Source organism: Oratosquilla oratoria, chromosome 15 (assembly GCF_046742065.1).
Source record: "Oratosquilla oratoria isolate Oo_2021 chromosome 15, ASM4674206v1, whole genome shotgun sequence".
NCBI classification, from domain to species: domain Eukaryota; kingdom Metazoa; phylum Arthropoda; class Malacostraca; order Stomatopoda; family Squillidae; genus Oratosquilla; species Oratosquilla oratoria.
In genome coordinates this window covers 68,405,879-68,430,616 of record NC_134791.1, presented here as the reverse complement: position 1 = coordinate 68,430,616, position 24,738 = coordinate 68,405,879, and the positions used below count along the sequence as shown (strand labels likewise).

General features: G+C 40.5%; 1 protein-coding gene across 1 annotated transcript in view; it reads left to right on the top strand.

The window, feature by feature from the left end:
• Positions 1 to 24,738, top strand: part of Arp3 (Actin-related protein 3) — a 197,927-nt gene that overhangs the window by 101,266 nt on the left and 71,923 nt on the right. Inside the window, exon 5 of the mRNA XM_076199005.1 lies at positions 14,757 to 14,901. Coding sequence (XP_076055120.1) covers positions 14,757 to 14,901 — 145 coding nt within the window. The remainder of the gene's footprint in view (positions 1 to 14,756; positions 14,902 to 24,738) is intronic.

Below are 24,738 nucleotides of genomic sequence, written 5' to 3'. Positions count from 1 at the left end.
TATAATGCGATTATTATGATGCAACATCGCACGTCGGGCAGCTAATGCTGCCAGATGTGCGATGTGCCCTGGAGTGAAGAGGTTAAATTTATTTACTTTCAATTACTAACCAAACATTTGATTCTACTTTGTTTTCTCATAAATACACGAACGAGGTTATAAATAAGATTTTCCAGTTACCCTCCTAGGCCTCGAGAGAGTTTGCCTATGTACAGTGTACGTATGCTTGCAGTGATGTGGTATTGGGTATGGTGCATTGTACATGTAGTCAGCACGTTGATTGGGCAGCTAGCTGCATGCAACCAATGAACTTCCCTGCATACAGGTACCATGGAATTCGCAACTAGCAACATTATGTAGCACGATAGTCATGTAGAGTAGTCAACATGTATTATAGTATACGCGCGCATGCAGCTGATACGAAGCTAGGCTGGGTAACCCATTGAACTCTAGCAGCTATACCGCGTACACATACGTACGTACATACATACATACATATACATATACCAAGGCTTTTTCCCCCTTACAAGGGAGGTAGCCAAAAAGGAAAAGGCATAAAATTATTCCCACCCATTCCATCCCTGAATACACTCCACACCCCTCCACCCTCCCTCTTATCTTAGCACCTCCTGGATGACGGGTCATCCCTGCACCCTGTCCACTGCCCTGGGTCAGAACCAGTGTTGCAAGACACAGCACATCCACAGCAAGGCCGCTTCATTAAATCGGCAACCCCCCCTCTCCATCCACCCATGCATAAAAGGAGAAGACGGGGAGAAATCCTTTCGGGCTGCGTCAAATTTTGCTCACACATACTACCTCACCCCCCATCCCCCCGCCATTTCCACCTCATGCATCACAACATCATCCATATACAACCATTCTCCATTCACCCCTATCTTCTGTCTTCTCCCGTCCTTCCTCAACAGACATTCCCCTCTTCCCCAAAGCCCCCTTCACCCCATCCATCCACCTCATCCTAGGACGTCCCCTCATGTTCACTCCCTCCACATCTGCCTTCCATACCTCTTTTACTAGTCTTTCTTCACTCATTCTCTCCATGTGTCCAAACCATCCTAATACTCTTTCATCAACCCTATCTCCCAACTCCCTTTCCACCCCTGTTCTTCTCCTCACCTCCTCATTTCTCACTCTATCTAGCCTAGTAACCCCCATCATACTTCTCAGACACCTCATCTCAAACATATTCAAACTCCTTCTCTCTTCCTCTCTTATGTTCCATGTTTCTGCCCCAAATTAAAGTTGATTGATGCGTTGCGTTTATGATATCGATTGATAATGCAATGAATGATCATGGGTAAGTTATGTTTGCTCTGATCCTTTCATCAATGGTGATGGGATTCAGGGATTGCCAAATGATGGATAATGCATGAAAAATGTTTAATCTTGCCGCAGGAGCGATTTTTTTGTGGGGGATCGCTCCCGCTATTGGATTTGCAAGAGCGACATTGGAACTTTCCCGAGCGAAATTACTCGTCGCTCCCGTGTATTTTTTTCGCTGGTTGGTAGTTCCAGTTCGGACGATCTTTGTTTATATGTCAATTTTGAAAGAGTTGGTGACATCTTTGTCGTTGCTCTTTGGATTCTTTCTAATTTTTTAATTTTCTTTTTTGTGCTGGGTGTCCATAGTGTCACAGCATACTCCAATCTTGGTCTTTGTGACTAATATTTTCTTTACCATTACCTCATCCATGTAATTAAAGACCACCTTTATTGATCTTAGTAAATTATAGATTTCTCAGACTGTTTTGTTAATATGCTTGTCTGGTGTCGTGTTTTTGTTGATAATTACTCCTTGGTCCTTTTCCAAACAAACTCTTTTTACTTCCTTTGTACCAATTTTATATTGCCCTGATATTCTATTTTATTTATTCCAAACTCCATTATAGTACATTTCTTGATGTTGAAGTTCACTTCCCACTTTTGGCTCCATTCCCAGACTTTGTCCAGTTCTCTCTTTAGTGATTCAGTCTTTTTCTGTACTTACTTTCCACTTGGATCGTAAGAGGCGAGAAAAAAGGGACGGGTATTGGGACTAGGCATCCTTCTCCGTGTAGCCCCACAGGGGACATTCCTAAAAAAGTAAAGGCATAAGAGGGTCTAGGAGTTTTCCAACCAGCACCCTAAGGTTTGGGTCTTTTAATGTGCGTGAATGTGGTACAGATGAGAGTAAAAGGAAAGGGATAGGTAGTATGTTTGTGAGAAGAAAGATGGATGTGTTGGCTTTGAGTGAAACTAAGTTGAAAGGGAAGGGCGAGTGTAAGTTTGGGAGTGTAAGTGGGAGGTTATCAGGAGTGAAGAGAGGGCAAGGGAGGGAAGGGGTGGCTATACTAGTAAGTGAAGAGATAGGTAAACGTGTAGTGGAGTGGAAGGAGGTTTTCTCAAGGATAATGTGGATGAAGGTGAAACTGGGAAAGGAGATGTGGGTTTTTGTAAGTGCATATGGGCCTGGCAGTGAGAAGAGTGTAGAAGAAAGGGAGGCCTTTTGGATAGATTTAAATGAGTGCATAGAGGGATTAGGGAGAAATGTCAATGTAATAGTACTGGGAGACCTTAATGCTAGGGTAGGAAATGGTCCAATTGATGGAGTGGTTGGGAAATGTGGAGTTCCAGGAAAGAATCGTAGTGGAGAGTTGATGGTGGAAATGTGTCTAGAAAGAGAGTTAATGATAGCAAATACAGTGTTTCGGAAGAAAGTCAAGCATAAGTACACATGGGAGAGGGTGGTGGATGGAAGGGTGGTAGATAGAGCATTAATGGATTATGTAGTGGTAGATAGGATTATGATAGGAAGAGTTAAGGATGTACATGTGCTAAGGGGAGTGGGTTGGGGAATATCAGATCATTTTCTGGTGGAAGGTAAGTTGAGAGTGGAGGATAGATGGTGAAAGAGGAAAAGGACAAAAGGTAGGGAGGTTCTTAGAGTGAACTCTTTAAATGAAAAGGACAAGGAGTACAAGAACAAGCTGAGGGAGGAGTGGGAGAGGGAGTGAAGGATAGAGTAGAGCTAGGAGTGGAGGAGGAATGGGGATGGTTCAAGGAGGGAGTCACAAAATGTGCAAAGATGGTGTGTGGAACAAGAAGGACAGGAGGAAATAGAAGGAAGGGTAGTGAATGGTGGAATGAGGAAACAAAGAAGGTTGTAGAAGAGAAGAAGCGAGCTTTCACAGATTGGTTACAAAATAAGATGAGGGAGTCATATGAGAGGTACAAAGAAAAGAGAAGTAAAGCAAAGCAAAAGGTAAAGGAGGCAAAGAGGAGAGCAGATGTGAAATGGGGTAAGAGTATGACAGAAAATGTTGAAAGTAATAAAAAGATGTTTTGGAAAGAAATTAAGAGAGGAAGAGGAGGCGAATCAAGTAGAGAAGAAAAGGTAAAAGGTGCAGATGGAGAGATGATAACGGAAGAGAAGGCAGTAAGGGGAAGATGGGCAGAATATTTTAGGGAGTTGCTAAATGTGAAGGAGGATAGGGAGGGAAAGATAGCTGCAGTGGGAAATGCAAAGAAAATGAGAGTGATGAGTGAGGAAAATGGAGGTACAGTGATGGTTGACTGGCTGGTGAGGTTATTTAATGTTTGCTGGAGGAATGGAGGAGTGCCTGTATAGTTCCTCTTTACAAGGGAAAAGGGGACAAGTGTGAATGTAGTAGTTTCAGAGGGATTATCTTGTTAAGTGTAGTTGGGAAGGCTTATGGGAGGATCTTGATTGAGAGGATTAGGAGAGGAACAGAGGGAGTAATTGGTGAGGAACAGTGTGGATTTAGGATGGGTAGAGGCTGTGTAGATCAGATCTTTGTGGTAAGACAGAGGAGAAATAAGGAAGGATGAAGTGAAGGCAGTTGTTAAGATGATGAAAGCAGGTAAGGCACCTGGTCTGGATGGATGCCATGCAGAATGTCTAAAAAAAAAAGGAGGTACAGTGATGGTGGACTGGCTGGTGAGGTTATTAAATGTTTGCTGGAGAGAGGGTAGAGTGCCGGAGGACTGGAGGAGTGCCTTTATATTTCCACTTTACAAGGGAAAAGGGGACAAGTGTGAATATAGTAGTTTCAGAGGGATTAGCTTGTTAAGTGTAGTTGGGAAGGCTTATGGGAGGATTAGGAGAGGAACAGAGGTAATTGGTGAGGAACAGTGTGGATTTAGGATGGGTAGAGGTTGTGTAGATTAGATTTTTGTGGTAAGATAGATATGTGAGAAAGCTATAGGAAAGGGGAAGGATGTTTTTTGGGCTTTTATGGATCTGGAAAAGGGTTACGACAGGGTAGACAGAAAGGCACTGTGGGAAGTTTTGCGGATATACAGGATAGGAGGAAAGCTTCTAGGAGCTGTCAAGAGTTTTTATGAGAGTAGTAGAGCATGTGTCAGGATTAGAAATGGAGAGAATGAGTGCATCTAATGACTATGAAAGTTATGTATCAATACAGAGAGATTTAAAAAAGACAATAAGAAAAAGAAAACGACAATACGAAATGAACATCGCTGATAAATCCAAAGAGAATCCCAAAGAATTCTATAGTTACATTAGAGATAAAAAGGTTGTTAGGAATCACATTGGTCCACTATTATCTGCTGACGGTCAACTTGAATATTCAAATGAAGGAATGTGTAATATCTTTAACAATTATTTTAGCTCGGTATTCGTAAACGAAACACCTCAAAGTGAATCCCAAACTGAAACCTGTGAAAAGTCTGGGGTAAACATAATCACTACGGTAAATATAACAAAAGAAAAAATTAAAAGGTGTATAGACAAACTCAAAGTTAATAAAACACCAGGGCCTGACGGTTGGCATCCAAGAATCTTAAAGGAAATGAAAAATGAGATTGTTGTTCCATTAGAAATTATTTTCAAGAAATCCATCATATCCGGAGATGTCCCAAGAGAATGGAAGCTAGCTAACGTTACTCCCATATTCAAAAAAGGTGACAAAAAGAAACCAAATAACTATAGGCCTATAAGTTTGACTTCAGTCGTAGGAAAAATAATGGAAACTATTATCAGAGATGCTATCGAACATCATTTAGAAAGTAACCGTTTGATAAATGATAGCCAGCATGGTTTCAGACGGAAACGTTCTTGCGTGACTAACTTACTCGAATTCTACAACACAGTTATCTCGAATTATGACAAAAGAAACAATATAGATTTAATATACCTAGACTTTGCAAAAGCTTTTGATACCGTCCCACACGAAAGACTACTTACTAAACTAGCTTTGCATGGAATAAGTGGTAGCCTATTAGGTTGGACTAGTAATTGGTTGAATGGTCGAAAACAGAGAGTTGTTTTAAATGGAAAAACTTCTGGATGGAAAAGTGTTGCAAGTGGAGTTCCTCAGGGTTCCGTTCTTGGGCCACTTCTATTCATAGTATATATAAATGATATAGACCATGGACTAAAATCTACTGTTTCCAAATTTGCTGATGATACAAAACTGTGCGGAGTGGCAAATGATCACTCAAACCAATTAGATATTCAAGAAGATTTAGATCAATTACAGCAATGGTCTGAAAAGTGGCTAATTTACCTAGTTGTATTTACCTAGTTGTATTTTGCGGGAAGGGGAGCTATGCTCGTGTTGTCCCGCCTTTGTATCTTGCAGTGTCTAGTTTGTTTTTAAACTCATGAATGGTTTTTGCACATACTATTTCATTGTCCAGTTTGTTCCAAGTGTCCAAAACTCTATGAGGAAAACTGTTTTTCTTCAGTTCTCTTCTATAGCTATGTTTTTTTATTTTCTTTCCATGTCCTCTTGTGTTTCTTTTGTCCCAGTTAAGTAAGTTCTCACTATCGAGTACCTCTGTGCCTTTCATGATTCTGTAGATGGTCAATAGGTCACCTCTCTCTCTTCTTTGCTCCAGTGTCGGTAACTCCAGTTTAGCCAATCTCTCTTCGTATGATAGGTTTGCAAGTGCAGGTGCCATTTTTGTAGCTGCTCTTTGGATTCTTTCTATTTTCTTTATATTCTTTTTGGTACTGGGGGACCACAATGTCGCTGCATACTCTAATCTAGGCCTTATCAATGTAACCAATATTTTTTTCATCATGTCTTCGTCCAAGTATGTAAACGCCACTTTTATTGATCTTAGCAAGTTGTAAGTCTCCCCGACAATTTTGTTAATCTGTATATCATAGGACAAGTCGTTCGTGATAATTACTCCCAAATCTTTTTCGGATCCTACTTTCTTTACTTCTTTGGTTCCAATTGTATATTTTCCTGATATTCTGTTTTTGCTTTTTCCAAACTCCATTATGCTACACTTCTTAGTATTAAAGTCCACTTCCCATTTCTGACTCCAGTTCCATACCCTATTTAGGTCTTCTTGCAGTGCTTCACAGTCCTCATCAGTTTCTATTTTCCTTAGCAGTTTGGCGTCATCGGCAAAGAAGCTCATGTAGCAGTTCACGTCCTCATCCATGTCATTCATATAGATAGCAAACATTATTGGTGCCAGCACAGATCCTTGCGGTACTCCACTGATCACCTCTTTCCAGTCTGAATATTTTTCTCTGAGCACTACTCTCATCTTTCTACCAGTCAGAAAGTCCTCTATCCATTTTAGTAGGTTTCCCTGTATTCCTCCTATGTGTTCCAGTTTTTTTAGTAGTTTTCTGTGTGGTACTTTGTCAAAGGCTTTTTGCAAGTCTAGGAATGCACAATCAGCCCATCCATTTCTTTCTTGCACTATGTCTATTAGTCTTGAGTAAAAGCATATTAAGTTTGTGGAGCATGATCTTCCTTGTCTGAATCCGAATTGTCTTGGGTTTAATATGTCATTGTCTTCCAGATGTTTTACCCATCTATTCTTGATTATTTTCTCACAAATTTTGGCAATGGTGCTTGTTAGTGATACTGGCCTATAGTTGGTGGGTTCTTCTTTGTTTCCTCCTTTGTGTATTGGTACAATGTTAGCGTTTTTCCAGTCCTCGGGTATCTTTCCTTCTTTGAGTGAGCTGTTTATTAAGATGTGTATTTTGTCTGTTAGTTCTTCTTTGCACTCCTTTAGAATCCAATTTGCAATACCGTCCGGGCCATGTGATTTTCTGACATCCAGCCTTGATAAATGTTCTGATATTTCCTTTAGTGATGCTGTAAACTCATTCATGAGGGGAGATTTCTTGTTTTTGTCTATGTCACAATTTGGTATTTTCTCTCTGGTGAAAACGGATTTAAAGTGATTGTTCATGACTTCGGCCATCTCTAAATCTTCTGTGTATTCTATGTTTCCTTGGCATAGTTTCACCAATTCCTGTTTGTTTTTAAGTTTACCATTCACATACCGATAGAATAGTTTGGGTTGCTCTTTGCATTTGTCTATAATATCCTTCTCATGGTTCCTTTTCTCCTCTCTTCTCACATTAACATACTCATTTCTATAGTTAACATAAATTTGCCATTTGCTTTGTTTTTTGTCTTTTCTCCACTTTTTCCAAGCTTTGTCCCTTCTGTCTTTTGCCTCACTGCATCTTTTGTTGAACCAACATTTAATGTACTCTCTCTCTCGCTTTTGTCTTGGTACATGCCTGTTTACCCCTTCATTGTAGTTTTCCATCAATATATTCCATTTCTCTTCCACTGCTGTTTCTTCCCTGTAAAATATTTCCCAGTTTGCATTCCGGAAGAATGTCTTTAGTTTTGTAAAGTCTGTTTTGTTGTACCTCAGTCTTCCTTTCCTATGCTTTTCGTTCCTCTCTATGTCTATTTCTTCCTTTAGTATAGTTTCGATGAGTACATGGTCACTCTTTCCAATTGGTGTCTCATACTGGACTTTATGCACTATTTCAGGCTCTGTTGTAAATATTAGATCTAGTTTCGATGGCTCTTCATTATTTCTGTACCTTGTGTTTTCACGGACCCATTGGGTCATTGTGTACTCCATGGTCATATCTAGCAGTACATTGCCCCACGAGTCATCTCCTCCTTGCACTGTCATGCTGTCCCAACAAATTTCTTTGCAATTGAAGTCCCCCATAACTACCAGATTACCCTTACCCATTAGTATCTCATTGAGTGATTTTCTTGTGTCATCTAGCATTTTTGTATGTTCAATTTCTTTCCAAGCGCTTGTTTTTGGAGGCACATAAGTCACCACAAACTTTCTACTTTTCATATTCTTGCCTTCGACTTTTATCATGATCAATTCAGCATTACCTTTGCCCTCTGCAATTTTTGTCACCTTTAGGTCTTTCTTGGCCAAGAACATGATTCCCCCTCCCTGTTTCTTGTCCCTGTTTTTTATCCAGTAGTTGTATAAACCTTGTCCGATAACAGTGGATGGTATTTCACCTCTTAGTTTAGTCTCTACAATTCCCATTATGTCTGGTTTTGCTTCTAACAGATAATCATTGAGTTCGTTCAGTCCCGAAATTAGTCCGTCAATGTTGGTATAGGCCACTTTTAATTTTCTTCCTTCTCCCTGGTTTCTTCTTCCCTTGTTTTGTTCGTTTTGAAGCGCCATTGTCTTAATCTCAAGTCTATTACTCTCCACTGGAATTCTTTGCATTCTGTCTCCGATCTTTTCAAGTTTTTTTTCCTTTGCTTCTTCTCTTAGCGCCCTTTCTTTTTCTAATTCCTCAGTACTCATTTCTCTTTTTATCCATATCTTATTGTATTTTTCACTCTTTGCCAAGTTACCTACTTTTTCAAATATGTCTTCTACTACCACTTGTGACCTTAGTTTTATCTTTAGAGGTCGATTCCTATCCTTAGTATAGCGACCAATTCTGTAAGTCTCTTCTAAGTCTGTGCCTGAATCACTATCTCCCCCCTGAATTTCATTAAGGATTTCTACTGCTGTCTCTTTTTCTTCTTTTTTCTCTCATGTACCTCGCCAATCCTTGTTTTTCTTTAAGCCCATAAACCACAATACATTTCTTCCTATCTACTGTGTCCCTGACCCAATTTAACACAAGTAAATGCAAGGTAATGCACATAGGTAAAAATAACAGTAAGTACGATTACAAGTTATTTGGAAATTCGTTAACAAAAGTGGATAGTGAAAAAGATCTCGGCGTAATTATCAGTAACGACATCAAATCATCCAAGCAATGTATTTCAGCCTCTGAGAAAGCAAATAAGATTCTGGGACTGATTGCGCGATCTTTTGATTTCAAAAGTCCATCACTCATTAACAAGCTATATAAATCGTTAGTTCGTCCATATTTAGAATATGCTGTTTCCGTATGGTCACCGAATCTCATTAAAGATATTGACAGACTGGAAAAAGTACAACAGCGAGCCACAAAACTGATTCCAAATATAAAAAATAAATCATACGAAAATCGACTAAAGCACATGAATCTGTTTTCCCTAAAAAAGCGTAGACTCAGAGGTGACTTGATACAGGTCTTTAAGATTTTAAAGGGAATTGACAACATCAAAAGTGACCAAATTTTCACATTGAATGAGAATCAGACAAGAAACAATGGTCTCAAACTGTCCGGAAATAGATTCAATTTGGAAGTAGGTAGAAACAACTTTGCCAACCGTGTAGTTAATGAATGGAATAAACTTCCTGCACAGGTAGTGCAATGTAGTTCAGTTCGAAGCTTTAAGAATCATTTAGATAAATACCTAAGTAAGATGCTGTAATGATTATAATTTATGTTATATTATTTGTTTTTGTTTTGTTATCATTTGTCTGTCTGATTTTCATTTATCATTAGTTATATGTCAATTTATTATTTACTATTAACCTGTTTGTTTATTATTTTAACTATACCTATGCATTCATTTATGTATTTTATTTGTTATTTACATTATTATAGTTTTTATTTATTATTTTATTATTATGATGATTTTTTTTTTTTTTTTTTCATCCGACCTAGATATGGATCAAAAGGTCTCCTGTCGGCATGCTCCGCCTTTGTAATCCTTTGTAATCCTTTGATTCGAGGGAAAGGTGGGACTTCGTCAGGGATGCGTTATGTTGCCCTGGCTGTTCCACTTGTACATGGATGGGGTAGTGCAAGAGGTAAATGCAAGGGTAGTGGGTCAGGGATTGGAGATGGTTAAAGAAAATTGAAAAAAAGTGGGAGGTGAACCAGCTGTTGTTTATGGACGACACTGCGCTTGTGGCAGGATCGGAGGAGGGATTGAGGAAGTTGGTGACAGAGTTTGGGAGAGTGTGTGATAGAAGAAAGCTGAAGATAAATGTTGGTAAAAGTAAGGTGATGAGATGTTCAAGGGGTGAAAGTGGCAGCACACTGGAAGTGAGCATTAAGGGAGAGCGACTGGAGGAAGTGGATAGTTTTAGATACTTGGGTGCAAATGTGGCAGGAAAAGGTGGAGTGAAGGTGGAGGTAGAATGTAGATTGAGAGAAGCTAGTAAATGCCTTGGTAGATTAATAAGTATAATGAGGAATAGACATTTGGGAATGGATGCTAAGAGGAGACTGTACGAAGAAGTGATTGTGCCAACAGCACTGTATGGGGCAGAAACATGGAACATAAGTGACAAAGAGAGAAGGAGTTTGAATGTGTTTGCGATGAGGTGTCTGAGAAGTATGATGGGGGCTACTAGGCTAGATAGAGGAGGGATTGAGGAAGTTAGTGACAGAGTTTGAGAAGGTGTGTGAAAGAAGGAAGCTGAAGATAAATGTGGGTAAAAGTAAGGTGATGAGATGTACAAGGGGAGAGAGTGACAGCAGGCTGGAAGTGAGCATTAACCCCTTCCATACGGTGCCGCATACGTAGGCGACATGAGGAGCAAGTGGATATGCGAGGCTGCCATATCGGCGTCTTGATTATATTTATTGTAGTTGCCCCTGCATAATGACATACTCTCTAAACTGTCATCACATTTTCTATGGTTATCAAAATTCATAGGTGAAAGAGAGAATGTTTGATATAAGCGGTGACTATATTTTATGATGCGAGTATTATTACGACACATCGTACGTCTGGCAGATAATGCTGCCTGCGAGATTTTGGCCCGGAGTGAAGAGGTTAAGGGTGAAAGATTGGAGGAAGTGGATAGTTTTAGATACTTGGGTGCTAATGTGGCAGGAAAGGGAAGAGTGGGGGTGGAGGTAGAATGTAGATTGAGAGATGCGAGTAAATGCCTTGGTGGATTGAAAAGTGTAATGAGAAATAGACATCTGGGAATGGATGCTAAGAGGATGTGATATGAAGGAGTGATTGTGCCAACAGCATTGTACGAGGCAGAAACATGGAACATGAGAGAGGAAGAGAAAAGGAGTTTGAATGTGTTTGAGATGAGGTGTCTGAGAAGTATGATAGGGGATACTAGGCTAGATAGAGTGAGAAATGAGGAGGTGAGGAGAACAGGGGTGGAAAGGGAACTGGGAGATAGGGTTGATGAAAGGGTATTAGGATGGTTTGGACACATGGAAAGAATGAGTGAAGAAAGATTAGTAAAAGAAGTGTGGAAGGCAGAGGTGGAAGGTGTGAATATGAGGGGGTGTCCTAGGATGAGTTGGATGGATGGGGTGAAAGGAGCATTACAAAAGAGAGGAATGTCTGTTGAGGAAGGACGGGAGAGGACAGAAGACGGGTGAATGGAGAAGGGTTGTGTATAGATGATGTTGTGATGCATGAGGGGGAGTGGGTGGGGGATGGTGGGTGAGGAAGTGTGTATGAGAAAAAAAATTGACACAGCCCGAAGGGATTTCTCCCCGTCTTCTCCTTTTCTACATGAAGCAGCCTTGCTGTGGATGTGATGCGTCCTGCGACACTGCTCCTGACCCTGGGCAGTGGACAGGATACAGGGATGACCCGTCATCTAGGAGGTGCTGAGATGAGAGGGAGGGAGGAGGGTGGAGGGGAGTGGAATATATAGGAAATGGAATAGGTGGGAGTGGGAGTGGTTTCTATGCCTTTTTCTTTTTGGCTACCCTCATGTAGGGGGAGGGAGCCTTTGGTATATGTATGTTACACATGGTTTATCCTTTGTGAACCTATGCTAATAATCACAAATCAAATTATGTCTCTCAATGTGATCTCTGGTTCTGTTAGCTGTTATTGATTCAAGCATATTACCTATAACTGATGTCAAACTGATTGGCCTGTAGTTGTGCATAAATGATTAGTCACTCTTTTTGAAAACAGGAACAACATTTGCCTGCCCCCAAGCAATAGGTACAAAGCCAATGTGTACCAACTTATTAAATATTTCCATTAACTGGTAGCAGATTTCAAATTTACAAGCATTTAGCACTCGAAAAAATTTCATCTGGACCTGGGTATTTTGTAGCTTTAAGTCTATCAGTCTGTTTGACTACTTCTGCCTTTCTAATGCTAATGTTAGTAAGTCAGCGTCCCTCTTCCCCACTGAATATTGGCTTGCAGTTAGATATTCTAACATGACAGCTTTGTCATTTTTAATTGGGCCTATCCTTTCCTTATTTTTTGTTCTGTAGAGATGAAAGAAGCTCTTTGGGTTGCATCTCTGTCCGGCAACCTTAATCCTGCTCTTATGTTTTGCTGTAGATGTATTTACCTAATTGTAGTATACAAAAAAGGAGCAACACTTGTTGGGTCCTGTCTTCTATTCTCTAGTTTTCTGACATAACTAGACTCAAATTCATGTATAGTTCCAACTTAATCTATATCTTTGATTTCCAATTATTGTATTTAAGATTTGAACTCGTGTGTTGTTTGAGCTTGGGCTATATCATCTTCTAAGCTATTTCACATATATATCTATATGGAAAACTATTTCACATCCTTTCGACATGTGGTCTTTCTTAATTTACTTCCATGACCTCTTAAAGCCCTCCCATCTTAAATCAGGAGGTCTGTTCTATCTATGCAAATTATTCCTTTTAATGGCCTGAACACTATAATCATGTCACCTCTTTCTCTTAGGTCTTTCAAAGTTGGTAGACCCAGTACTTTTAGTCTTTCCTCGTATGGTTTTTCCGCCATACTAGGAGCCAGTTTGGTTGTTGCCCTTTGTATTCTCTCGGTCTTGCTTATATCCCTCATTCTGTGTGGGGACCATACTACTGACACATACTCCAGTCTTTGGATGTGTCAGGGTTTTGATGAGATCGAGAAAATTTAGCAGCAACAAACATGATTCCAGATATTGCTGATAAATCATATGAGAAACAAAATACCCTGGAAAGAAGAAAGGTGATGAAATATTAGTCTTGAGAGCCATGAAAGATGTGAATATGCTTGATAAAGAGGACCTGTTAGTGTGGGAACAAAGGACAATTAGAGACCAGGACATTCAATTTTCAATATACAATACTAAGTTCATAGAACAGTTTGGATAAAGGAACAGTAAATTCATAATGTGGGACTATTTTAAAATCAGAACACATTCTACATGGTACCACTATAGCTTTACCCAAACAGAAATATAATTTTTTTTTAGTGACTAGTGAGTCTAGTGGTTGTTTCCTGTTACCTTGGGGCTGTTGGTATCTTTCAAGATCAGTCAATCTGTTTCCTTAGATAACTTTCAGGAGACCCACATTTCTCAAAAACCAACATTGGGCACCAGATTGGCCCAAAATCACTAAATTTTTTTTTTTTTTTTTTTTTTTTTTTTTTTTTTTTTTTTGTGCAGGTAGCTAAGATAAGAGGGAGGGTGGAGGGGTGTGGAGTGTATTCAGGGATGGAATGGGTGGGAATGATTTTATGCCTTTTCCTTTTTGGCTACCTCCCATGTAAGGGGGAAAAAGCCTTGGTATATGTATGTATGTAGTAAGGTTACAGTCATGCAGCCAGTGGCTGCATGTTATATTGGGTTAAAAGTTGCTCAGTAGCATACATCTGATATTTTATGGTCTATGTGGGGTGCCCCCAAGGACCAAAACCACACATTACTTTCTAATAGAGGAAATCTCTATTCATGGAGAAATTATACTATTTTATTATATTGCAATTGTCCCTCCATTATGCTGTCCCCCACTCTTAATACAGTCCTATACCACTTCTCTGAATATTTATTTCCTTTTTCGCTAAACCCTGTGATAGGGGAAAAAGAATACTGCCACTGAGTCATAAAAGGCAACAAAAATGGGATGGGGATAGGACTAGGCATCCTACTCTCTGTAGCACCAAAGGGGACATTCCTTAAAAAAAAAAAAAGCAAATGGATAAGTATGCCTTCGATTTTGGCTACCTCCCTTATAAAGTGGGGAAAAGTCGTTGGTATATGTATGCTAAGGCTAGGGTGGGGCACTGTTGGATGAGGTGTTCAGTATCTTCTGTGTGATGACTGCACCTTGGACAGTTTGTTTCTGTGGCCAGACCTATTCTGTGCTGGGCATTGGATTACCAACTAAAATTCACCTTTACCTCCACACCTTTCAATGCTACATTCAACCCCCAAAGGCCCCGAGCTCTCCGCTTTTGTCACCTTCTTCTTTTCTTCTTCTTCTTCTTCTTCTTCTTCTTCTTTTCTTCTTTTTCTTCTTCTTCTTCTTCCTCTTCTTCTTCTTCTTCTTCTTCTTCATACATCTAATCGCTTTGCTTTTCCCCATATTTGCTGGCTTTCTCCTTTCAGAACTTGTCTGTCACCACTTCAGTTTGTCCTCATAATCAACCACAAGTATCAGTGAAAAAATAAAAAAATAAATCTTGAAAATTCTTGTCTGCAGTTTTCCATAATTTGAGGCTTTATTGATAGTGGTCTGCCTATGATTTGAAAAGAATCCTTGGATATTATCATAGAAAATTATAATCAGGTGAAAGGTGAAGATGATGATGTGGATATCTCTCATTCTCTACCTCTAATTATTTCTTTTTTAACCATAGGCTGATGGTTATGTGATTGGTAGCTGCATCAAGCACATTCCCATCGCAGGACGTGACATCACCTACTTTGTACAGAACCTGCTGAGGGAACGAGAACCTAACATCCCACCAGAACTTAGCATGGAAACTGCTAAGGCAGTCAAAGGTAAACCTTTTTGATTTTGATGTCAAAACTTGCTCTTTTCATAATTAGCAAGAGAGTAGATGTTTTGTGTACATTAATTTATAATTATTTTGAGTCTCACTAAGTGGAAAACTCATGGCCCCACATGGCTGGGAACAGTCCTTGGGTCCCCTCACAGATCTCTCTGGGAAGAAACTTTGGAGTATTGTCTGTGTTGTTTAGTGTGAGACTGTTTCTGTGGTATTCTTAAAAAAATTCTTTCCTTATATAAATCTTTCCCTTCCATCATTGTATTCAAGAGGTTAAGTAAATTTCCCTCTTGTTTCAGAGAAAGATGATTCACTTATTTTAACTTTGCAGAAATTTCACCACAAATACAGCTGAACAGTTGAGGATTTCATTATTTCATAGTACATATTTGATTGAAAAATGCTTCCATTTATCCATTTACAATTTTTTTTATTTTTTTTTTTATTTATTTATTTATTTATTTATTTTTTGTACTTTTTACTTTTTCAAATGCAGACATACTCATAAAGTTTAGTTCTGGGAGACATCAATGGAAGGCATAGTGAAAATGTTTCATACACCATATACATCCACAAGCCACATCAATTAAAATGGGACCAAAGAGAAACAAGAGGACATACAAAGAAACTAAAGAAAGAACGCTACAGAAGAGATCTGAAAAAGAACAGTTTCCCACACAGAGTGATTGACATCTGGAACAAATTGAACAGTGAAACAGTTAATGCCAGAACTATATACGAATTCAAAAGCAAACTGGATGTGGAGAGATACAAAAAGGGGTCAAAACGAGCATAGCTCTAGTCCCGTAAAATACAACTAGGTAAATACCTGGGCTCTCCAGAGATGAGGGACATATGTCCATCTGGTCAGGAGATATGAGAGTTTTGACAACAAAAGCAGTTTTGCCATCTAGGAATGTGATAGTTCCTTACGAAATATGCTTGCACTTTAAAATACACTTGACACTTGTTCAGATTGATTAATGAAGTTGAATCATCATGGCTACTGCATATGCTGGCATACAAGTTGATGCAACACATAAGACAACCCCTAAAATTCTAAGGTGTAATTCAACATTAACCCCTTCACTCCAGGCCAAAATCTCGCGGGCAGCATTAGCTGCCAGACGTGCAATGTTGCGTCATAATACTCGCATTATGAAAAATAAAGTCACTGCTGTATTGCTCGTTCTCTCTTTCACCCGTGAATTTTGATAACCATAGAAAATATGATGAAGCCAGTTTACAGGGTATGTGGGTCACGCAGGTACAACTACTTGCTCCTCATGACGCCTACGTAGGCGTCATCGTATCGAAGGGGTTAAGCCCATATTTGCCAGATAAGACAATCCCTAAAAATTAGGCAGCACCACTTTCCCAGCCATATTGTATAAAAAAAAAAAAAAAAAAAAATAGATATACAGTAGCAAGGATATTTATAGGTTTATTGGTGAGACAGTCATCAATTATTGTTGCGGTAGTAATTGCATCTTCAATAACAGCTGATGGAAGATGTATGATAGTTCCCCACTGCTGGTGGTGGTAGTAAGCTAGCACTAATCTAACAAACCTATAGTTCAACACCTGGCTCCTTGGTATTGGTGGGGCCACTGATACACCAATCATACATACATACATATACCAAGGCTTTTTCCCCCTTACAAGGGGGATAGCCAAAAAGAAAAAGGCATAAAATCATTCCCACCCATTCCATCCCTGAATACACTCCACACCCCTCCACCCTCCCTCTTATCTTAGCACCTCCTGAAATGACGGGTCATCCCTGCACCTTGTCCACTGCCCTGGGTCAGAAGCAGTGTCGCAAGACACAGCACATCCACAGCAAGGCCGCTTCATTAAATCGGCGACCCCCCCCTCTCCGTCACCCCATTGCATAAAATGAGAGGACGGGGAGAAATCCCTTCGGGCTGCGTCAAATTTTGCTCACACATAGTAACTCACCCCCCATCCACCTGCCCATTCCACCTCATGCAATCACAACATCATCCATATACAACCATTCTCCATTCACCCCTATCTTCTGTCCTCTCCCGTCCTTCCTCAACAGACATTCCCCTCTTCCCCAAAGCCCCCTTCACCCCATCCATCCACCTCATCCTAGGACGTCCCCTCATGTTCACTCCCTCCACATCTGCCTTCCACACCTCTTTTACTAGTCTTTCTTCACTCATTCTTTCCATGTGTCCAAACCATCCTAATATTCTTTCATCAACCCTATCTCCCAGCTCCTTTTCCACCCCTGTCCTCCTCCTCACCTCCTCATTTCTCACTCTATCTAGCCTAGTAACCCCCATCATACTTCTCAGACACCTCATCTCAAACACATTCAAACTCCTCTCTTCTTCTCTTATGTTCCATGTTTCTGCCCCATACAGTGCTGTTGGCACAATCACTCCTTCATACAGTCTCCTCTTAGCATCCATTCCCAAATGTCTATTCCTCATTACACTTTTTAATCCACCAAGGCATTTACTCGCTTCTCTCAATCTACATTCTACCTCCACTTTCACTCCACCTTTCCCTGCCACATTTGCACCAATACACCAATCAACTGTTGTAAATGGTGGGTTTGCAGTGCTGTATTTTCTACTACTGCAAGTGAGTTCTAACTTGCGGAGTAAACCAGCCTAACCTTAATGAACCTAACCTAATCTATGAGTTAGTCTTTGATATTGTTATAATTTTACATTAAATAGACTTAATGAATATGAGTTTCAATAGGCATGCAATTTCACTTGTTTTCCCCTCAGTGGTAAATGTTCACATTATGTATTCAGTGTAAGTTGACCCCTGGTTTTTGAGAGATGATTTTAGGCTTCATATGCCCACTTGTACACCACCATATATATTTTATATATAAGAATATTTCTGTTTTAGAATGTTTTATGGTGTCAGTATCACTGCCTTGCTGTATTGCTTCTGTACCAGGGCAGTGGGCAGGATACAGGAATGACCCTTTATCCATGAGGAGCTGAGATGAGAGGGAGGAAAGGGTGGTAGATGGGAGTGGGTATGAGCCTTTTGACTTGGCTACTTCCCTTATAAAGGGGAAAAGGCCCTTGGTAAATAGTAAGGCTCACTGTAACAGATGACAGATACTCAAAACCCATTGTAACTTCCAAGGTCATGGAAATTATAACTATTTTTCAACATCAAATTTTACAATGTGTCTACAAGGTTCGTTACAATCTATACTGAAACACCTGCCTTGGACATTGTATCCATGATTATGAAAGTCAAGGAGTTTACAATCACTAATCTCTATTTACAATTGAGAACTCTCAACCCTGGGAGAATGATCAATTAGAAAGTTCACCCATTATGAATGAAATAACAATAACACAGAAGGAAATAAGAGAACAAATAAAAAGCCTAGATGTCAGAAAGTCACATGGACCGGATGAAATTGCAAATTGGATATTAAAAAGAGTGCATAGGCGAACTGTCAGATAAAATACACAAGATAATAGATTTCTCATTAAAAGAGGGAAAAGTACCACAAGATTGGAAAAATGCAAACATAGTGCCAATACACAAAGGAGGAAACAGGGAAGAACCTACAAACTTTAGACCGGTGTCCCTCACAAGTATAGTAGCTAAAATATGCGAAAAGATTATTAGAAGCAGATGGATCAAACATTTGGAGGAGAACAATATAATAAATCCCAAACAATTTGGTTTTAGAAGTGGAAGGTCGTTCTCCACAAACCCAATATGCTTTTACTCGAGACTGATTGAAATAATACAAGAAAGAGATGGTTGGGCGGACTGCTCCTTCCTAGATTTGCAAAAGGCTTTTGACAAGGTACCACATGAAAAAATTAATAAACAAAATTGAAAAAATAGGAGGAATTCAAGGCAGGCTGTTGGAATGGATGAAGGACTTTTTAATTGGAAGGAAGATGATTGGTTCTTAGGGATAAAAACTTGAAATGGGAAGAAGCAAAAAGTGGCATCCCCCAAGGCTCTGTTTTGGCTCCCTTAATGTTTGCCATATACATAAATGATATGGACGAAAGAGTGAATCGTTATATGAACTTCTTTGCCGACGATGCTAAATTGCTCAAGAGAGGGAAAACGGAAGAAGATTGCAGATCGTTACAAGATGACTTACATATAGTATGGGAATGGAGTCAGAAACATGAAATGAATTTCAACATCAAGTATGTAGCATAATGGAGTTCGGAAAAGGCAAAAATAAAGTCTCAGGAAACTATATGATTGGAGATAAAGAAGTCAAAAAAGTAAACTCAGAGAGGGACCTAAGAGTAATCATCTCAAGTGACTTGACTCCTGACAAACATGTAAACAAGATATTTGGAGAGGCTTACAATCTGTTAAGATCTATGAAAGTGGCTTTCAACTACATGGATGAAGAGATGGTTAAGAAATTAATTGTTGCATTGATAAGACTGAAACTAGAATAGAAATTAGAAAGAATCCAGAGAGCGGCGACCAAGATGGCACCTACACTATCAAATTTGACATATGAACAAAGATTGGAGAAATTATGACTGATAACACTAGAGCAGAGAAGGGAGAGAGGCGATTTGTTGACCATCTTTAGAATTATGAAAGGAATGGAAGTTCTTGATAGAGATGACCTATTAAATGGGACAAAAGAGAAACAAGAGGACGTGCAAAGAAACTAAAGAAAGACGGTTACAGAAGAGACCTGAAAAAGAAGAGTTTCCCACACAGGGTAATTGACGTCTGGAACAAATTGAACAGTGAAACAGTTAACCTCTTCACTCCGGGGCACATCGCACGTCTGGCAGCATTAGCTGCCCGACGTGCGATGTTGCGTCATAATAATCGCATTATGAAAAATAAAGTCAGTACTCAATCGTCCGTTCTCTTTCACCCGTGTATTTTGATAACCATAGAAAATTGATGAAGCCAGTTTAGAGAGAATGGAAATTACATAGGTACGGCTACAATAAATATAATCAAGATTGCGACGTCGGCATCATCGAGTACCCACTTGCTCCTCATGCCGCCTACATAGGCGTCACCATATGGAAGTGGTTAATGCCAGAAATATACACGAATTCAAAAGCAAATTAGATGTAGGGAAAGAGATACAAAAACGTGTCAACATGAGCATAGCTCCAGTCCCGTAAAATACAACTAGGTAAAATACTAGGTAAATACATCAGCTATTAGGTTCAGCCAATGAGAACATAGTTTGTTATGGGGCCTCAGCCAAGCCAATGACAACACATCTTCTCATAGCACAGAAGCACTATTTACAAGAAAACCATGGAACCCCCTGTATAAAAGAGCAAATTATACCAATGACAAGGCTATGGTGATAATTCAAGATTAACCCCTTTGGTATGATGCCTATGTAGGGGAGTGGGTATATGAGGTTGCTGGCGTTGGCATTGTGATTGTATATATTTTTTTGTAGTTGTACACAAGTTACCCCTGGATTAACCCCTTCCATACGGTGCCGCACACGTAGGCGTCATGGACTTAGATCTCGGTGGCAGCAGCCAATGCCAGCCGTACAACGTGTCGTAATAATACTCGCATCATAAAATATAGTCACCGCTTATATCGATCGTTCTCTCTTCACCCGTGAATTTTGATAACCATAGAAAATGCGATTACAAAAGAATTAGAAAGAATGTCATTATGGAGGGGTGACTACAATAAATATAATCAAGACGCCGATATGGCAGCCTCGCGAATACATTCGCTCCCCATGACGCCTACGTGTGCGGCACCGTATGGAAGGGGTTAACTGGTTTGATCATGTTTTGTGTGTTTATTATTGCTCAGAGTAAAAGAGAACAAGTAATACAGCAGTGACTTTATATTTTATAATGTAAATAAGAACATAAGAATGAAGAGACTTCAAAAGACCATAAGGCCTACACTAGGCAGTTCCATGTCCATTACCACCTGTCATCCCCATCCATAAGGTTGTCTAACCATTTCATAAAGCAGCTGATAGTTTCAGCACTCATTACATGGTTACTAAGTATTCCATTCATTGACCACCCTAATAGTAAACCAATTCTTTACTATTTCCTTCTTAAATCTAAATTTGTCCATTTTAAATCCATTACTACAAGTCCTGCCCTGTTGTCTTAATATGATGACCTTGTTTGCCTTACATAGATACATATACCAAGGCTTTTTCCCCTTACAAGGGAGGTAGCCAAAAAGGAAGAGGCATAAAATCATTCCCACCCATTCCATCCCTGAATACACTCCACACCCCTCCACCCTCCCTCTCATCTTATCACCTCCTGGATGACAGGTCATCCCTGCACCTTGTCCACTGCCCTGGGTCAGAGGCAGTGTTGCAAGACACAGCACATCCACAGCAAGGCCGCTTCATTAAATCGCCGACCCCCCCTCTCCGTCCCCCCAGTGCTTAAAAGGAGAAGACGGGAAGAAATCCCTTCGGGCTGCGTCAAAATTTGCTCACACATACTACCTCACCCCCATCTCCCCACCCATTCCACCTCATGCATCACAACATCATCCATATACAACCATTCTCCATTCACCCGTCTTCTGTCCTCTCCCGTCCTTCCTCAACAGACATTCCCCTCTTCCCCAAAGCCCCCTTCACCCCATCCATCCACCTCATCCTAGGACGTCCCCTCATGTTCACTCCCTCCACATCTGCCTTCCATATCTCTTTTACTAGTCTTTCTTCACTCATTCTTTCCATGTGTCCAAACCATCCTAATACTCTTTCATCCACCCTATCTCCCAACTCCCTTTCCACCCCTGTTCTCCTCCTCACCTCCTCATTTCTCACTCTATCTAGCCTAGTAACCCCATCATACTTCTCAAACACCTCATCTCAAACACATTCAAACTCCTTCTCTCTTCCTCTATTATGTTCCATGTTTCTGCCCCATACAGTGCTGTTGGTACAATCACTCCTTCATACAGTCTCCTCTTAGCATCCATTCCCAAATGTCTATTCCTCATTACACTTTAATCCACCAAGGCATTTACTCGCTTCTCTCAATCTACATTCTACCTCCACCTTCACTCCACCTTTTCCTGCCACATTTGCACTCAAGTATCTAAAACTATCCACTTCCTCCAATCGCTCTCCCTTAATGCTCACTTCCAGTCTACTGCCACTTTCACCCCTTGTACATCTCATCACCTTACTTTTACCCACATTTATCTTTAGCTTTCTTCAATCACATACTCTCCCAAACTCTGTCACCACCTTCCTCAATCCTTCCTCCAATCCTGCCACAAGCGCAGTGTCGTCCGCAAACAACAGCTGGCTCACCTACCACTTTTCTTCATTTTCTTTAACCATCTCCAATCCTTGACCCAGTACCCTTACATTTACCTCTCGCACTACCCCATCCATGTATAAGTTGAATAGCCAGGGCGACATAACGCATCCTTGACGAAGTCCCACCTTTACCTTGAACCACTTACTCTCTCCATTTCTAATCCTGACACAAGCTCTACTACTCTCATATAAACTCTTGACAGCTCCCAGAAGCTTTCCTCCTATCCCGTATATCTGCATAACCTCCCACAGTGCCTTTCTGTCTACCCTATCATAAGTCTTTTCCAGATCCATAAAAGCCCAAAAAACATCCTTCCCCTTTCCTATAGCTTTCTCACATATCTGTCTTACCACAAAGATCTGATCTACACAGCCTCTACCCATCCTAAATCCACACTGTTCCTCACCAATTACTCCCTCTGTTCCTCTCCTAATCCTCTCAATCAAGATCCTCCCATAAGCCTTCCCAACTACACTTAACAAGCTAATCCCTCTGAAACTACTACATTCACACTTGTCCCCTTTTCCCTTGTAAAGAGGAACTATACAGGCACTCCTCCAGTCCTCCAGCAAACATTAAATAACCTCACCAACCAGTCCACCATCACTGTACCTCCTTTTTTAGACATTCTGCATGGCATCCATCCAGACCAGGTGCCTTACCTGCTTTCATCATCTTAACAACTGCCTTCACTTCATCCTTCCTTAATTCTCCTCCATTTTCCTCACTCATCACTCTCATTTTCTTTGCATTTCCCACTGCAGCTATCTTTCCCTCCCTATCCTCCTTCACATTTAGGAACTCCCTAAAATATTCTGCCCATCTTCCCCTTACTGCCTTCTCTTCCATTATCATCTCTCCATCTGCACCTTTTACCTTTTCTTCTCTACTTGATTTGCCTCCTCTTCCTCTCTTAATTTCTTTCCAAAACATCTTTTTATTACTTTCAAAATTTTCTGTCATACTCTTACCCCACTTCACATCTGCTCTCCTCTTTGCCTCGTTTACCTTTTTCTTTACTTCTCTTTTCTTTTCTTTGTACCTCTCATATGACTCCCTCATCCTATTTTGTAACCGATCTGTGAAAGCTCGCTTCTTCTCTTCTACAACCTTCTTTGTTTCCTCATCCCACCATTCACTAACCTTCCTTCTATATCCTCCTGTCCTTCTTGTTCTACACACCATCTTTGCACACTTTGTGACTCTCTCCTTGAACCATCCCCATTCCTCCTCCACACCTAGCTCTACTCTATCCTTCACTCCCTCCCACTCCTTCAGCTTCTTTTTGTACTCCTTTTCCTTTTCATTCAAGGAGTTCACTCTAAGAACCTCCCTACCTTTTGTCCCTTTCCTCTTCCTCCATCTATCCTCCACTCTCAACTTACCTTCCACCAAAATATGATCTGATATTCCCCCACCCACTCCCCTTAGCACATGTACATCCTTAACTCTTTCTATCATAATCCTATTTACCATTACATAATCCATTAACGCTCTATCTACCACCCTTCCATCCACCACCCTCTCCCATGTGTACTTATGCTTGACTTTCTTCCGAAACACTGTATTTGCTATCTTCAACTCTCTGGACTCATTTCCACCATCAACTCTCCACTACGATTCTTTCCTGGAACTCCACATTTCCCAACCACTCCATCAATTGGACCATTTCCTACCCTAGCATTAAGGTCTCCCAGTACTATTACATTGACATTTCTCCTTAATCCCTCTATGCACTCATTTAAATCTATCCAAAAGGCCTCCCTTTCTTCTACACTCTTCTCACTGCCAGGCCCACATCTCCTTTCCCAGTTTCACCTTCATCCACATTATCCTTGAGGAAACCTCCTTCCACTCCACTACACGTTTACCTATCTCTTCACTTACTAGAATAGCCACCCCTTCCCTCCCTCGCCCTCTCTTCACTCCTGATAACCTCCCACTTACACTCCCAAACTTACACTCACCCTTCCCTTTCAACTTAGTTTCACTCAAAGCCAACACATCCATCTTTCTTCTCACAAACATACTACCTATATCTTCCCTTTTACTCTCATCTGTACCACATCCATGCCCATTAAAAGACCCAAACCTTAGGGTGCTGGTCAGAAAACTCCCAGACCCTCTCATGCCTTTACTTTTTCCTTTAGGAATGTCCCCTGTGGGGCTACAAGGAGAAGGATGCCTAGTCCCAATACCCGTCCCTTTTTTTCTCGCCTCTTACGATCCAAGTGGGAATACTTGGTGGCAGTATTCTTTTCCCCCCACCACAGGGAATTCCCCCACCACAGAAAAAGAATACTCAGAGAAATGGTACAGGACAGCAACAAGGGGTTGGGGGACAGCATAACGGAGGGACAGTCGTAGTATAAAAGTGTCATCATTTCTCTATGAACAGAGTTTTTCTCTATCGTAGACAAAATGATATGTGGCTCTGGTCCGTAGGGGCACCCCATATAGACCCTAAAGTATCAACTGCATGCTACTTTGCCATAATAACAAGCAGCCAATACCCCAGATGGGGT